The 14,549-nt window shown below is 50.4% G+C and overlaps 8 protein-coding genes across 8 annotated transcripts; 6 read left to right on the top strand and 2 right to left on the bottom strand.

Moving 5' to 3' along the window:
- Positions 1-319: 319 nt before the first annotated feature.
- N7466_011591 (25S rRNA (uracil2843-N3)-methyltransferase) lies at positions 320-1,621 on the top strand (the record flags this gene model as incomplete). Its single annotated transcript, XM_057170980.1, has 1 exon — positions 320-1,621. The coding sequence occupies one exon, from the start codon at positions 320-322 to the stop codon at positions 1,619-1,621; it is 1,302 nt and encodes a 433-aa protein (XP_057015701.1).
- Positions 1,622-2,065: 444 nt separating this feature from the next.
- Positions 2,066-3,011, bottom strand: phb1 (prohibitin subunit PHB1; the record flags this gene model as incomplete). Its single annotated transcript, XM_057170979.1, has 2 exons — positions 2,066-2,584; positions 2,691-3,011. 2 exons carry the CDS (start codon positions 3,009-3,011, stop codon positions 2,066-2,068), a joined length of 840 nt encoding a protein of 279 aa, XP_057015700.1.
- A 221-nt stretch (positions 3,012-3,232) lies between these two features.
- Positions 3,233-3,967, top strand: N7466_011589 (ubiquinol--cytochrome-c reductase subunit 8; the record flags this gene model as incomplete). Its single annotated transcript, XM_057170978.1, has 4 exons — positions 3,233-3,264; positions 3,430-3,455; positions 3,616-3,793; positions 3,910-3,967. 4 exons carry the CDS (start codon positions 3,233-3,235, stop codon positions 3,965-3,967), a joined length of 294 nt encoding a protein of 97 aa, XP_057015699.1.
- Positions 3,968-4,581: 614 nt separating this feature from the next.
- Positions 4,582-5,854, top strand: N7466_011588 (spermidine synthase; the record flags this gene model as incomplete). Its single annotated transcript, XM_057170977.1, has 3 exons — positions 4,582-4,612; positions 4,725-5,291; positions 5,574-5,854. The coding sequence occupies 3 exons, from the start codon at positions 4,582-4,584 to the stop codon at positions 5,852-5,854; spliced, it is 879 nt and encodes a 292-aa protein (XP_057015698.1).
- Positions 5,855-6,625: 771 nt separating this feature from the next.
- N7466_011587 (non-ribosomal peptide synthetase) lies at positions 6,626-9,412 on the bottom strand (the record flags this gene model as incomplete). The annotated part of the gene is made up of 1 exon (XM_057170976.1): positions 6,626-9,412. The coding sequence occupies one exon, from the start codon at positions 9,410-9,412 to the stop codon at positions 6,626-6,628; it is 2,787 nt and encodes a 928-aa protein (XP_057015697.1).
- Positions 9,413-9,828: 416 nt separating this feature from the next.
- On the top strand, positions 9,829-11,203 carry N7466_011586 (FAD-dependent oxidoreductase; the record flags this gene model as incomplete). The annotated part of the gene is made up of 2 exons (XM_057170975.1): positions 9,829-9,846; positions 9,902-11,203. 2 exons carry the CDS (start codon positions 9,829-9,831, stop codon positions 11,201-11,203), a joined length of 1,320 nt encoding a protein of 439 aa, XP_057015696.1.
- A 260-nt stretch (positions 11,204-11,463) lies between these two features.
- On the top strand, positions 11,464-12,624 carry N7466_011585 (NAD(P)-dependent oxidoreductase; the record flags this gene model as incomplete). Its single annotated transcript, XM_057170974.1, has 5 exons — positions 11,464-11,637; positions 11,698-11,854; positions 11,906-12,077; positions 12,143-12,312; positions 12,362-12,624. 5 exons carry the CDS (start codon positions 11,464-11,466, stop codon positions 12,622-12,624), a joined length of 936 nt encoding a protein of 311 aa, XP_057015695.1.
- A 251-nt stretch (positions 12,625-12,875) lies between these two features.
- Positions 12,876-14,322, top strand: N7466_011584 (uncharacterized protein; the record flags this gene model as incomplete). Its single annotated transcript, XM_057170973.1, has 4 exons — positions 12,876-13,040; positions 13,104-13,233; positions 13,307-13,436; positions 13,506-14,322. The coding sequence occupies 4 exons, from the start codon at positions 12,876-12,878 to the stop codon at positions 14,320-14,322; spliced, it is 1,242 nt and encodes a 413-aa protein (XP_057015694.1).
- Between the last annotated feature and the right edge of the window lie 227 nt (positions 14,323-14,549).

Genomic DNA, 14,549 nt, shown 5'->3' with positions numbered 1-14,549 from the left:
CCTCCCATTTTTTTATCAGATTGTTTCTACTTCTTCTCCTGTGGTTGATAAACCCAGAATACTATTACACCTCTTCCACCATGGACAGAGAACTTTCTATCACCTTTTTCCTTTCTCTAAGTCATTCAGTCACTCTTGTATTCGGTACTTTGGCGCGTGTGTACTATTTATCTTTTGGTGGCAATTTGACTCGATAAGATAAGCTCCGATAAGCCAAAAAAAAAAGTCGTTAACTTCCCCGCGCTACAAATCTGCATTCCCACTACCATAGATCGATCCCGAGTAATTCGATTACTCATATAGACATATATATACCAAAATGAAGGGCCCTAGACAAGGAAACCGCAGGGCAGACCGCGACACATTGGAAGCCAAGCCCAAGCCCAAACTCAAGCCCCAGCCCCAACAACTCAAGCGCCAACCCAAGAAACCCGAGCCCGTCGAAGAAGACCAAAACCTCGACGACGAGGCCGCCAACACCAGCGGCATCAACCTCTCATCACCCATCCCGCTCTCCCTCCAACAACTCCTGCTAGACGTCTTCAAAACAGCCCTGCTCGCCTCGCCCGCATCAACCGAAGCCAACACTTCATCCGAACCTCAATTCGAGTCCCTCGACATCAAAGCTTTGATCCAAACCATCAAGTCGCACCTCTACCAGCGCGACTTCGATTCAGCCTTCACCGAAGCCGGCGAGGATCATTTGCGCGCTTATGCCTTGCGCTGGAGCGCCTCGCGCGCGCTAGGCTATGCAGGCTTATTCAAGGGCGTGCTGAGCTGGATGCGGCAGCAAGACGGCGTGGATCCGAATTCCGGTTCCCGCGTCGTCTGCCTGGGCGGTGGTGCCGGTGCAGAGATCGTCGCGCTGGCCGCAGCCTGGCGCCAGCTTGACGATCTCGACAAGGACAAGGCGGCCGTCGCTTCGCTGAGCGAGCAGGCGGAGGGCCTTTCTCTTCAAGAGGGTGCAGCCGGCGCAGCCGGCGCAGACGATTCCGCCCGCGCGCACAAACGGTCCATTGCGGCGGTCGACATTGCGGACTGGTCGAGCGTTGTGAAGAGGCTAGCGGGAACGCTTACATCTGCCGCTGTGCCGGCGCCGTCGACATCGAAGCACAAGGCGCCACTCTTGGCTGCGGGCGGCGAGGTGGACGTTGGGTTCCACCGGGTGGATTTGCTGGGGCTTCCGGAGGAGGAGCTGAAGGATGTTGTGTTGGGTGGTGCGGAGCATGCGGTTTCGCCTTCTTCGCTGCTTGTTACGTTGATGTTTACTTTGAATGAGCTCTTCTCCACGTCTATGCCTAAGACGACGGCCTTCATGCTGCGGCTGACGGAGATTCTGAAGCCCGGTGCTGTGCTTTTGGTTGTTGATAGTCCTGGTAGCTATTCGACGCTGAAGTTGGGTAAGCCTGGTCCGGATGGTGTGCAGCAGGAGAGGAATTATCCTATGAAGTTCTTGCTGGATCATACGCTTATTTCGGTGGCGAAGGGGCAGTGGGAGCTGGTTTATACGCAGGATTCGCGGTGGTGGAGGAGGGATGCGCCACGGTTGATGTATGATGTTGGTGATGGGGCTGGGTTGGAGGATATGCGATTCCAGGTGCATATTTACCGCCGCATATAAAAGGGGTGTTTCCTTTCGACAGAGACGGGTTGCCTAGGTGCTCAGATGGGGGTCCACGGGTTCAATATACATATATACCATTTTCTTTTCACTTTGCAAAAAGTTTTATATAGACAAGGTTTCAAGGTTCAAATTGATCAAGTCTGTTCAATGTTACATCCATCCATCGCAAGTTTGAAAGCAAGATAAAAGAGCGTAGATAGGGAGAGCGAGAGTTCTGATAAGAGTAGAGGTATTGGTATTGCTACAGGTCAGAAAAAAAGAGAACCAGATAGACACGCTTTTGCCAATCTAGTCCACACGCCACAGGATCAAGCACAGCCGAGCAGGCGCATCAAACACGGCGTGCGATTAAATGATACAAAAAAGAGAGGGATTTCCCAACGAACAAAGTGATCAGATCAAGACTCTCTCATAAACACTTCCGGAGAAAAGAAAAACCGCTTAACTCCGCAGACCAAGCAAGAGGCTAGTGCTCTTACCACCATCCTTGCCCTCACCACCAGGCAAATATGTGACATTGGGGTTGTTAGCGAGGGTCTGAGCAATCTCACGACTAGCCTCGATACGACGAATCTCAATCAATCCGCTACCAGCCTTGGCAACGGCCTTGGAAATGATATCGGCGGACTCGGCCTCACCCTCGGCGCGGATAACGTTAGCCTGGCGCTCCTGCTCGGCGCGCTCGACGATGAAACGTGCACGCTCGGCGTCCTGCTGGGCGATTTGCTTCTGCTCGACGGCCTTGGTGAACTCCTTTCCGAAGGTCATGTGGGTGATGGAGACGTCCTCCAGAGCGATGTTGAACTGCGAGGCACGCTTAAGGAGGTCTGTACGGATGCGGTTGGAGACAGCTTCACGCTGGGTGATGAGCTCGGCGGCGTCGAATTGGGCAACGATGGCCTTGAGGACTTCGTTTCCGATGGAGGGGAGGACACGCTCATCGTAATCGGTACCGTAGGACTAGATTCGAGGACGAAAATATCAGCATATGAAAGGCCGAAAAGGAGAGGTTGGTGGATCATGTTGCGTTGTCGGGGGAAAGGGTAGGTAGCTTCTCATCTCTTACCTGGTAAATCTGAGGCAGTTTCGGCACATCCGGACGGTGCATCACTCGCAGCGTCAAGCTGACCATCTGCAGATCCTTACTTCCGGTAGTGGTGGAAATGTTGCGCGGCTTCGTTCGCACATCGTAAATGATTGCCCGCTGCAACCAGGGCATAAGGAAGTGTGTTCCTTCGTTGACGACCTGCTCCTGCACACCGGACAAGCGATCGAAGATGACAGCTCGTGATCCGCCCTTGACATCGTAGATGGACGCGTTGAACAGCAGCACACCAGCTGCGGCGGGGCCTGCCAGCCGGTAAAGGTTATAGAGGGCGTTGGCCATGGTTGTGAAGTGGTGAGATGGAATGACCTGATGCAGATGTTGGAGGTTCGTTCAGTTTAGTTTGATGGATGATGTCGGGGTTTTCCAGCCCGATCGGGCTTAGCGTGGTTCGAGCCAACTTCGTTTCCCGAACCTGAACGTCTTTTCCTTCTCGCCCTGTAATCCGACCTCAGTTTCTCCTCTCTTTCTCCTTCTCCTTTAACGTCCTTCATTCTTTCACAATGGGTGGTCACGCTAACGCCAAGACTGGCCAGTGAGTTACCTTCCCTCTGTCCCCGTGGCTGGCGTGGGAGTCCGGTCGCACCCGCTCGATTGATGACCATTACCCGAGGGGTGTGCATGACATGGCGGACTCCGCTCCAGCTTTCAATTGATGTGATATGTAGATTGGTATAATGTACTGACCATGTGATTGTAGCTACATCGGTGTCTGGGGTAAAATGGGTACGTGAACGATATGCCTCGATCTTCCGAACGCGCAAGCCGGAATCTCCACGATCGCTGGATCTCGACCTTCAAATCGACAACGCAATCGTGGACAAAACCGACAATTCAACGACATTACCCAATCGGAACCGAAACACTAACCTATACACTTATACAGGATGTCCCACCCCCCAGCGCATTGCCACCTACTCCCTCTCCCCTAACCGCCAGCGCCCCTTCGCTGGTGCCTTCAACGCCGCTATCTTCAACAGCTTCCGCCGTTTCCGCAACCAGGTCCTCTACGTTGTTCCTCCCTTCGTCGTTGCCTACGCCACCATGAACTGGGCCGTTGAGCGGTAAGATCAACCCATCACAATCCCCCTAGGGAGAAAGACCATCACACACACACACACACACACACACACACACACACACACACATCAGTCGCGTTCTGTGCTGACAAGATACATAGTAACGAGTACCTCAACTCCAAGCCCGGCCGCCTGCTTGAGGGTGGTGGTGAGGAATAAATGGAAGTTTTCCATTGAGTGGAAGTGATGGCCGTTTTTAATCTTTTGAAGTTTTTGAGTTATACCGGAGTGCACACTCGAATGTGCCGGCTGTATCAAATGTACAGTAAACTAGAAAGCAATCCACCGTTCTGAGGTTTTCCTATATAAGTTGGCGTATTTTCATAGTGAATTTGTAGCTTCTTAGAGAGTATAGTGATTGTTTTGTAATGTTTAGTGTATATACTGGGGTCATCGTCATTTGGCCCAACACGATTGGCTCAGAGGAGTCCTAGACCCTTAACCGCCCCTCTTATCACTGTCCCCTCTCTCACTACACTAGCTCTTATGTACTAGTATCATGTACCACCTTTCCATGAGAAGATCAATTGAATAATTTTGCTGTGGACCGCATAATGTAGACTCTTGGCTTCTCGTGTAACTTCCCTATCAATAGTACTTTTTTTCTCGCTTTGTATGCTCGTAACTCAAGTCCCCACTGAAACCGGCAAAGTAAAAAATTCGCCCAAAATAGTCAAACTTCCGCCTTTCTTTTAATCTTTCGCATGCGCTCTCTTCTTCCTCGTTCACTCACCTTCTTCTCTTTTTCTAGCAAACGCTTTTCTTCTACCATAATGAGCGAGATTACCCACTCTACCATTAAGGGTATGCCTATTCTACTCTTCTAATCTTTACCCCGCCATCCCCAGCACCACATCCCACTTACCCCTCCATTGCCCGTCGAGTCCCGAAAATACTAACCCCCACCGATCTCTAGATGGTTGGTTCTCCGAGCAGTCCGGCATGTGGCCCGGTCAGGCCATGAACCTCAAGGTCAAGGAGGTTCTGCACCACGAGAAGTCCAAGTACCAGGATGTCCTGGTCTTCGAGAGCACCGACTACGGCCGCGTCCTCGTTCTGGACAACGTTATCCAGTGCACCGAGCGTGATGAGTTCTCCTACCAGGAGATGATCACCCACTTGGCCATGAACTCCCACCCCAACCCCAAGAAGGTCCTTGTCATCGGTGGTGGTGACGGTGGTGTTCTCCGTGAGGTCGTCAAGCACGCCTCCGTCGAGGAGGCTATCCTGTGTGACATCGACGAGGCTGTCATCCGTGTCTCCAAGAAGTACCTCCCCGGCATGAGCATTGGCTTCCAGCACCCCAACGCCACCACCCACGTCGGTGACGGCTTCGCTTTCCTCAAGGAGCGCAAGAACGAGTTCGACGTTATCATCACTGACAGCTCCGACCCCGAGGGTCCCGCCGAGGCGCTCTTCCAGAAGCCCTACTTCGAGCTCCTCAACGAGGCTCTGCGTGAGGGAGGTGTCATCACTACCCAAGGTTGTTGTTCCCGTTTCCTATGTCTCATTGCTTTTGCCTCACCACCCCCCCCTCCTCCCCCAAATCCTGATTCCCCTTCTTGTCCTCTCTACCTCGCGTCTCTTTTCTTTTGTATATTTCTCCCCCCAGGTGGCATTTTATCAATTGGGACACTGGATCCAGACTATTTTGGACATCTTAGTGAACAAGCACACAAATGAACATTGGCTAACATTTCCCGCACTATCCGCAACCAACCCGTTTCCGGGTCGGTTTCGCCGGGCTGTGCATTTTCTTTTCTAGCCGAGAACCAATGGCTTCACCTTTCCCTGATTGCCGACCTCAAGAAGTCCTGCAAGGAGGTCTTCCCCGTCGCCGAGTACGCCTACACCACCATCCCCACCTACCCCTCCGGCCAGATCGGCTTCATGGTCTGCTGCAAGGATGCCACCCGCAACGTTAAGGAGCCCCTGCGCTCCTGGACCCGCGAGGAGGAGGACCGTCACTGCCGCTACTACAGCGCGGACATCCACCGTGCCAGCTTCGTGCTGCCCAACTTCGCTCGCAAGGCTCTTGGACAGTAGATGCATTTCTCGTCAAGATATTTTATTTTGAATTTCTTGGGCTATAGCGTTAGCAACATAGGGTGATAAAAGTATGGCGAGGTTTCGGATTACCTCATGATGAATGAAATTTTTTTCTAGGTTTAAATTGTTTTGTATTGAAGTAATGCTAAGGGCGATGTCAAGGTGTAGGGTCCATCTTGGAGATAAGAAATCCAAGCATCGACAATGTAAATCGATGCCGGTGCGAAAGCTGCAGGCACGGAAGCCAATAAATTACCTTATAGATACAGACCCTGAGAGCAAAGTGCGCGGGAGAAGGATGCACTTTCGGGACGTTCACGATATCTATCCTGCCCGAAAGTGATGCTGCAGCCCTAATTCCAACTTCTTACGGGGACTTCACTACCCCCGAAATTTACGACACGGCACAAGATATTATTAGCAACCGGTAATACAACTCCAAGAACCTGGTTCTTAAGAGCATCATCACGGGAGACGTTGTTATCTCATGGAAGGATATGATCATTGCCGTTGTCGACAAGATTCAGGCTGCTCGAACTATCACCCCACCACAGGACATCTGGACATTGTATCAACCGAAATCAAATAGTAATTACACCATACTATAATTGAGGGGCTGGATTCAATTTGGATTTATTATGTTTTCTTAGGAATTTTGCGTGCTCTGTTCAACAGAGTCCAGAAATACCTAATTGCACCAGAATATAAGTTCAACTGCTTCCAAGGTTTATTCCCATGATCGTCATGAGTCTCGTTTCAGAGAATTTCTCAAATCCCTCTTGCTTCAAGCGCACTCCTTAATGTCTTTTGAAAACCAAAGACATGCTCCGGCCCTAACATGGTATAATGGGCACCCCCAACATCGTGAAAACGTGGTGGCGATCTCGAAAAGTCTTTCCAATTACTCAAGTGTCTACTAAGCCATTCAGCTTTGGACGAAGCCGCCACAGCCAGAGGATTGCAGTAGAAGACATCGATGGCAGCAATGGAACTGGACGGATCATAATCAACCGCCATACTTTGAAGAGCAAAGGCCAAGCAAGCCCATTTGGTAATAGCGTCAGCCGACAACGCCAATTCGGCAAGGCGATCCTGATCGGCTTCCGCCATCACCTTCGCGCAGGTTTCCTCCCGAGTCGCTCCCTGCATCTCGACCGCAAGTTCGCGCGCACGATCCTCCGTCATCAGATCCAAAAAGTATGAGAGATGAAGCAGGCATTCTTTGTAGTCGAGTTGACGCATGCGGTCCTTGATATGCGGTGGCAGATTGAAGGAACCCAGGAAGCGAACTTCATCCCCGTTGCTCTCAAGTACTTTGCCCACCTCGAAAGCCAGCATTGTCCCGTAGGAGTATCCGGCCAGTGCGTATGGTCCTTGGGGCTGCTTTCGTTTGATGGCGGCGTGGTATGTGGTGACAACCTCGTCGATTGTTTCGAAGGGCGTCTCGCCTTCGTTGAAGCCTCGTGCACGTAGGGCGTAGACTTTGCGATCCACCAAGAATTTGGCCAAGTTTAAAAAGACCAGTACTTCGCCGACTCCCGGGTGGACAAGCCACAGCGGCGTCTTGTCTCCTTGGGCTTGCAGTGTCACTGCTGGGTTATAATCGCTCGCTGCATGGGGGCTTTGCTGGTCTTCCAAGGCACTGGCAAGGTCGCGGACAGTGGGGTTTGTCATCAAAGTAATTATTTGAATTTCTTGCGTAAGGCCCAGTTCTTGTTCGATCTTCTTTTTTAACTTGATGAGTTCCACCGAAGTGATGCCCATGTCAAAGAGGGAGGATTGCACATCAAACTCTTCCTCGGGCAGGTCAAGAGACTTTAAAAAGAGGCTTAGCAATTTTTGCTCCAGTTCATTGGCAGGGTGGACACGGGCCGTCGCTCTGTACAGCTTGATTGCTTCAGAGTTGACATCTTGATAGGTACTGTAGTCGCCCTTTTCAAATGCCGCCTTGATCTTGGTTCGTGACAGTTTGCCCAGCGCAGACTTTTGCAGTTTGGACTCATCGAGAGGTAAGATCTGTGGTCGGGCACCTGTCGACATCATGGCAATTTTGGCAATGGCATCAGCTGTTGCAACTCGTGTAGCGTCGTCGCCGGGGCTGTAACTCGGTAGGTAGACCACGCATATCATTTCGGTGTCAGCCCCTGGGGGGAACGAAGAAAAGCAACATGTAAAGCTCGGAATTAAGCCAGGGATTTTGCCTTGCTCATCCAGGGCAGTCTCGATCTCCTGAGGGCTGTATTTGACGCCATTGACAATCATTGATTCTTTCACCCTGCCATTCAGGTGGAGATTGCCTTGATCGTCAATCGAAGCTAGATCACCAGTCCGAAACCAGCCGTCGCTGGTGAACGAATCTGCGTTCGCGACTGGGTTGTTGAAATAACCCTTGAAGATGATTGGGCCGGCCAGCTCAAGGTTGCCCACAGTATCAGCTGGCGCAATGGCATTTTCGGTGACGGTAGTGATTCTCATACTGAGGCCTGGCATGCATTTTCCAGCGGATGCAAACTCCAACCCACGCTCAATATCAAATTTGGGAAAATCCAAGTTGTAGATAGCACCACCGCAGGTTTCAGTCATGCCGAAGCCGGTCGCAATAACAGTCTCGGGAGCGCCGTACCGACCAAGTAGCTTTACCACGGCAGCACCGGTCTTGGTAACGTTCGCTTCACCACCTGAAGCCACGTAACGCAGACAGCTAAGATCCCAGTTGTATGCAGTACAGCAGTCACCGTGATCCTCCAGCGCGGCGCGGATTCGAGCAAGAAAGAAGTTGGGCGCAAAGGTACGAGACACACGATGGCGGTCGATGATATCCAGGAAGGCGAGGGGCTGAGGCAAGATATCTTCTGCCTGGACATGTACCTGGTCTTTGTGTGCAAATATAGCTTGCAAGTGGATTTCCAGAATGGCCGCAACATGATCGCAACGAACCCAGTTCAAGAATGATGATTTTTCTGGCAGTGCTACAACCTTGTACTTACTCTCCAGCGCCGTGAAGATTTGCTGGTGCGTGAAAATCACTGCTTTGGCGTGACTGGTGCTGCCAGATGTCAACATCAGCATAGCAGTATCGCCTGGTGCGGCATCGCGATAGATCTCTGCGACTGGTGCGTTTGCCGTGTCTAGCGACTCAAGAGCGATCGGTGTGATATCGTCCTGTCCTCCAAACTCGGACAGCTTATTGGCTGTGGTCAGACAGCTAGGAACTTGGAGGGTCGTAGCCAGATGTTTTATATGCCATATGCGCGCCGCGGAATTGTTGGAAAACGATGTGGACATGGCTGGGATACATCCCGCTAAAGTGACGGCCCAGAACCACACAATATTTTCCCAATGTGTATCCAAGTGAATAAGAACCACCCGACCTGGGCGAAATTCTTCTGGTCGGCAGCGTAGTGCCCAAGAAGCCTTCCGGGCATTGTCCAGCAGCTGGCGGTAGGAGTACTGCTGGGGCTGGGTGGTGTTCTGAGGCGGATAACAAATGACATTTCCACTTCCCCCCTGGTTGGCAACTGTCTCAAGGAGGAGCGTAAGATTGGTAAACGCCATGTTCGCTAGTCTGGTGGATGAAGCTTCTAACCCTCTTCTATGCACATGAAGATTATGGAAGTGCCGATAACTTCGGAAGCGCTGCACATATAGATAGTTATTCAAACCTAGAGAATGGCACTACAAAAAGGCTCATATCCAAAGTTGGATGTCTGCATGGGCCTTGCTCTTGCTCGTGTCTGCGTGATCATTGCTAACATTCTTTTGACTGCAACATAAATGCTGCAATTCATTTTTGTTTCAGTGGATGCAAGGAGCCACGGGCGTAACAGTCGACATAGCACATGTGAAGTCATTGGTTTCCGGTCTCTGCGTCAGTATCAATATTCGGAAATATTCAGTGTCGATTCTGCTTAAATATCAGGCGAGAGCCATTGAACCTCCCTAAGGTCCTTTTTCTTCAAGCCAAAAGCAAAATGTATGACCTCGAGAAGGTACTTCCCCCTACTGTACTTGCCGTTTCGTCAGACAAACCGTTGACACAAATAGGTAATCATCATTGGAGGAGGCCCCACCGGCCTCGCTGCTGCCATTCGCTTGGCTCAGAGCAACAAGCTGAGTCCGGTCATCTATGAGCTCCGCAATCCAAAGACTGCAGGACTCGGGGGCTCTATAGGCATCCCTGCAAATGGTGTACGCGTCCTTCACCGTCTTGGTCTCTGGGACACCATCCGTCCACGCAGCGTCGATATCATCAATACCGTCCTACATTCCACTTCGGGCAGTGTTTTGAGCGAAGTCGATATTGCCACGGAGGCCAAGCAAAAGACAGGATTCGGGTATCTCCGCATAAACCGAGTGGATCTGGTTGAGTGTTTACGGGACGGTACGGAAAAATACCAGATCCCGATCCACTACGATAAACAGATCACATCGATCGACGATAAGGGAGACTCTGTCACTGTAACCTTCTCCGATGGCACTAGTGACACGGGGTCTCTTCTGCTGGGTTGTGATGGGATCCACTCTGCAGTACGCAAGTTGCATATTGATGCGGAGATCGCACCCGTGTATTCGGGAATTTCCGCGATCTCATCCATAGTGGACGATTTGAAGGATCGAGATCCCAAAGACGCGGTCTGCTTGCATTCAACACTCACCCCACATGGAATGTTGGCGACTGCACCCTGTGCTGCAAACCAGATTTTCTGGTTTTTCAGCAAGGAGGTGCCGCTGCCAGCGGGGTCGACGTCGGCCGATGTCCGTGATGGCTGGCTACTTCACCGCCAAAAGGAACTGGCGGAATGCCGAACTTCACTAGCCACCGTGCTGGACTGCGTGCAGGGCCAATGGGGCCAGTACCTGAAGCAGCTTGTGGACAATAGTCAAGATATCCATTTCTACCCGCATTATCGCCTGCCCCTTGGTGGTCGTTGGTTTGTTCCCGCAGATACCCCGCAGGGATCGCCCCGTGTCTTATTAATGGGTGACGCCGCACATGCAGTACAACCTCATGCCGGACAAGGTGTCGCCCTCGCTTTCGAAGATGTGCTCCTATTGTCTGGATTGTTAGCCCAATATCAGGCTGGAGATCATAATAACCTGCAGGAAGTGTTTGACCTGTACGATCAGCTTCGTCGGCCGCGCATACAGCGCATCAATGAGGTTGCATTGCGCAATGGTAAGATGCGCCGAAATCAGTCACCGTGGACAGTCTGGTGCAAGGAATGGTACATGTGGACTATGTTACGTGTCAATCGGTTCTGGGGCATGTCTATGTCCGGTGTATTGAATGGAGATGTCCTGTACGATGTGGAGACAGAACTAAAGCAGGCAGACCAGGAGGGTTGAGTCTTGGTTGTCAACAACCCAATAACCTATCAAAATTCGTAATATAAAAGCTACCTTGCTTAAAATCAAACTCAAACTCAACCATCTTTCATTTTACAAACATTTGAACTGGAAAATCCATCAATATTATCAATTACAATGACTATTACGACACCTTCCACGTCTCCCCAAGTGGGCTGGATAGGCAAGTCCCACCAGCAGTCGAATCACAGTGGCTGAGCCTCCGCTAACCGCGGAAAATCCCTTTAGGACTTGGAACCATGGGAATCGCCATGGCGTCAAACCTTCAAAAATATCTTCATGACCAAAGTCTCCCACCATTGCGAGTCTGGAATCGCACTTCCTCCAAGGGAGACGCCGTGGCGAGTCTCGGTGGAGTTCAGTGTGATACCATTGGCACCCTTGTCAAGGACTGTGATATAATCTTCATATCGGTACGAGTAATACGACAACTTGGGTTGTGAGCTAAGCCTGCTGATCAATCAAATATTCAGACTAGCAACGATGATGCACTCCACAGTATCGTGACAGAAATTATGTCCGCTAAAAACCTGACCAACAAGGTGTTTGTTGATACGACAAGTGTCCACCCAAACACAAGCAAGGATGTTGCTAGTAAGCTGGCAAAAGAAAATGCCTCTCTGGTCTCTGGTATGTTGCTCGAGCCTTGTTATTTTTCTTCATCACGCTCATACCATGCAGGACCTGTATTCGGCTCTGGCCCGATGGCTGCAGAGAGAAAGATCTTGATGGTTGCTGCCGGTGCCCCATCCTCTATACAGCGAATTTCCCCTTACATCAAAGGCGTGATAGCGCGTGATATGCTTGAAGTAGCAGAGCACCCGCAAGATGCATCTTTGCTAAAGATTATCGGGTGCGTAGTATACTTTGGAGTCATGCAATATTTGTGACACATTGGCTAATTCATACATACGAAAGGAATTTCCTCGTGGGAGGCTTGACAGAGATAGTCGGCGAAGCTCATGTCTTCGCCGAGAAGAGTGGGTTGGGCTGTGAAATAGTTGAGAAGCTGTTGGAGGCCCAATTCGGACCTCTGCCGACCATGATTTCCAAGCGGTTGACCCAGGGGGTATACATGCCGCCCAAAGGTATGGATGCTTGTAGCCCAGATAAACTCTATTAACTTGGGCTGATCAGAGGAACAATCGATATTAACAGGCACACCTCCATGGTCAAATCTGGATCTCGCCCTGAAAGATGCTAGTCACGCTGTTGACTGTGCTGAAGCTGCGGGAGCAAAATTGCCAGTGGGCGAAGTCATAAAGGACCACCTTCAGCGTGCCAAGATTTTCTCTCAAGAGCAGGATAGGGAGCTGGACGCGGCGGCTTCGTATGGCATCATCAGATGCGATGCAGGTCTGGAATTTGGGAATGACTTGATCAAGAAGAGGGATGCATAGAGTTGGCGCTATTCTCATGCAGTATGCATGCATGGTATATTGACCGCCCCTCGTGTAAATAGAACTAATGAGAGGTCACAATGAGAAGCTGCTTTGCATACCTTGTTTTGCGTATGGTTTGGTTTTCCTGTATGGGTGGGTGGAAACTCTCAATCCCTTTCATGCCACCAAAGACTTTCCAAGGTTGCTCTTAGTGCTATCGCCTTCATTTCACGGGCTCAAACGTGCTGTTTGTGCAAATTCTGGACGCAATGGATCTAGCTAAGCTCATCAGTTCGATCCATGAGGCCGCAGATCACCTTTCCGGCCCGACAGAGGTTGATACTCAGCAGCGATTAGAGTTGTTTCAGGCCTGCGAAAAGCTTTCTGCGATTATCGAGCAGCCGCGATCAAAATTAGAGAAAGCCACTCATGCAGTAAATCAATTCCCGATCCATGTAATATTGCTTTTAGGGGTTCACCATGTTAACGTCAAGTAGATGACCCCAGTGGTAGCAGTGCGTGTCGCTATTGACATGGGAATTTTTGATTTTGTTCAAAATTCACCAAAAGACGAGTTCGGAGCCCACGAAATTACATCGCACGCCGGTGGAGATCCAGTGCTTGTGGGTATGATATGAAAAGTTCTCTTTTGTGTCAAACATACCGAACTCTCAGCTAATTGATTCGTTATGAGATATAGCCCGCCTTTTGCGATTTTTGACAGCCATTGGGATTTTCAATGTCACTTCAGGAGGCACATACAAGGCTGACTCCGTGGTGCAGGAGCTTGCAAAAGGGGGCGATTTGGAAAGTCGAATCCTGATGAACTTGTAAGTGTTCACACATAACGCGAATTTAGAAAGCCCCCACCCAGCCAAGTCTTTGCTTATCCTCATCAGTGATATCCACGCCCAAATATATGCAAAACTTCCCCAATACTTGAAAGAGACGCAATATGCATCTCCCTCAAACGCCCACGCCGGGCCATTCCAATACGCCTTGGGCACAGATGAGCATTACTTCGACTGGATGAAGTCACATCCGATCCAGCTCAATGCCTTCAACCGTACAATGCAAGCTGGCGTCGTGCGCGATAATACTGCCCGATGGACGGCAATATTTCCCGTGGAGCAAGAGTTCCAGAGATTCCAGATGCAAAACACCCCTGTTGACAAAGGTTTCCAATTCGTTGATATTGGTGGAGGTATCGGCCACGAGATCAAAGTTTTGCTGGATACCATGCCATCTCTTCGGGGGCATTTTACCCTTCAAGATTTGCCCGGTGTTGTCGAAAGCATGCTACCAGAACTCAAGACGACCGATATAACGCGGAAAGTGCAGGATATGCCATATAGCTTTTTCGAGCCACAGCCCGTGAAAGGTGCGCACGTCTACTTCTTGGGTCGTGTTCTGCACGATTGGCCAGATGTCCAGGCGCGGAGCATCCTAGGGCATATTCGAGAAGCGATGAATGGTGACTCGATGCTTCTTATTCACGAGCGTGTGCTGCCAGATATTCCGACGAGGGTTCACCTGTCGGATGCTATCATGGATCTCAATATGATGATCTTGTGTTCGTCGCTTGAGCGGACGAAGATGCAGTTTGATACTCTGCTCAAGTCTGTGGGACTGAGATTGGCTAAGACATGGCGGCCAAAGAATGCTGGTCTTCAACAACAAGCTGTGCTTGAGGTTGTGCGTGAAGGGTTTCCTTGATATTAGAGGGTGGGAAAACAAGCCGTCACTTTGAAATGCATATTGTTAGTGTGCACGTAGCACGACCCACGAGTATCATTGAAAACGCAAGATCCAATATTTCCCTTCAATTGTAAATCGATCTTCCGTAGTGGGTAATTTATATTTGATATTGTAATGAAATTCAAGTTAGAGGTGTGAAAGGAAAAAAAATTGAATCTAGAAAATTATTTAGTGGTGGATTAATA

Source organism: Penicillium verhagenii, assembly GCF_028828195.1.
Source record: "Penicillium verhagenii strain IBT 33310 chromosome Unknown utg000013l_segment0_segment0, whole genome shotgun sequence".
Taxonomy (NCBI): domain Eukaryota; kingdom Fungi; phylum Ascomycota; class Eurotiomycetes; order Eurotiales; family Aspergillaceae; genus Penicillium; species Penicillium verhagenii.
Note: the sequence above shows the minus strand (reverse complement) of the source record. Positions and strands in the feature narration are given on the sequence as shown.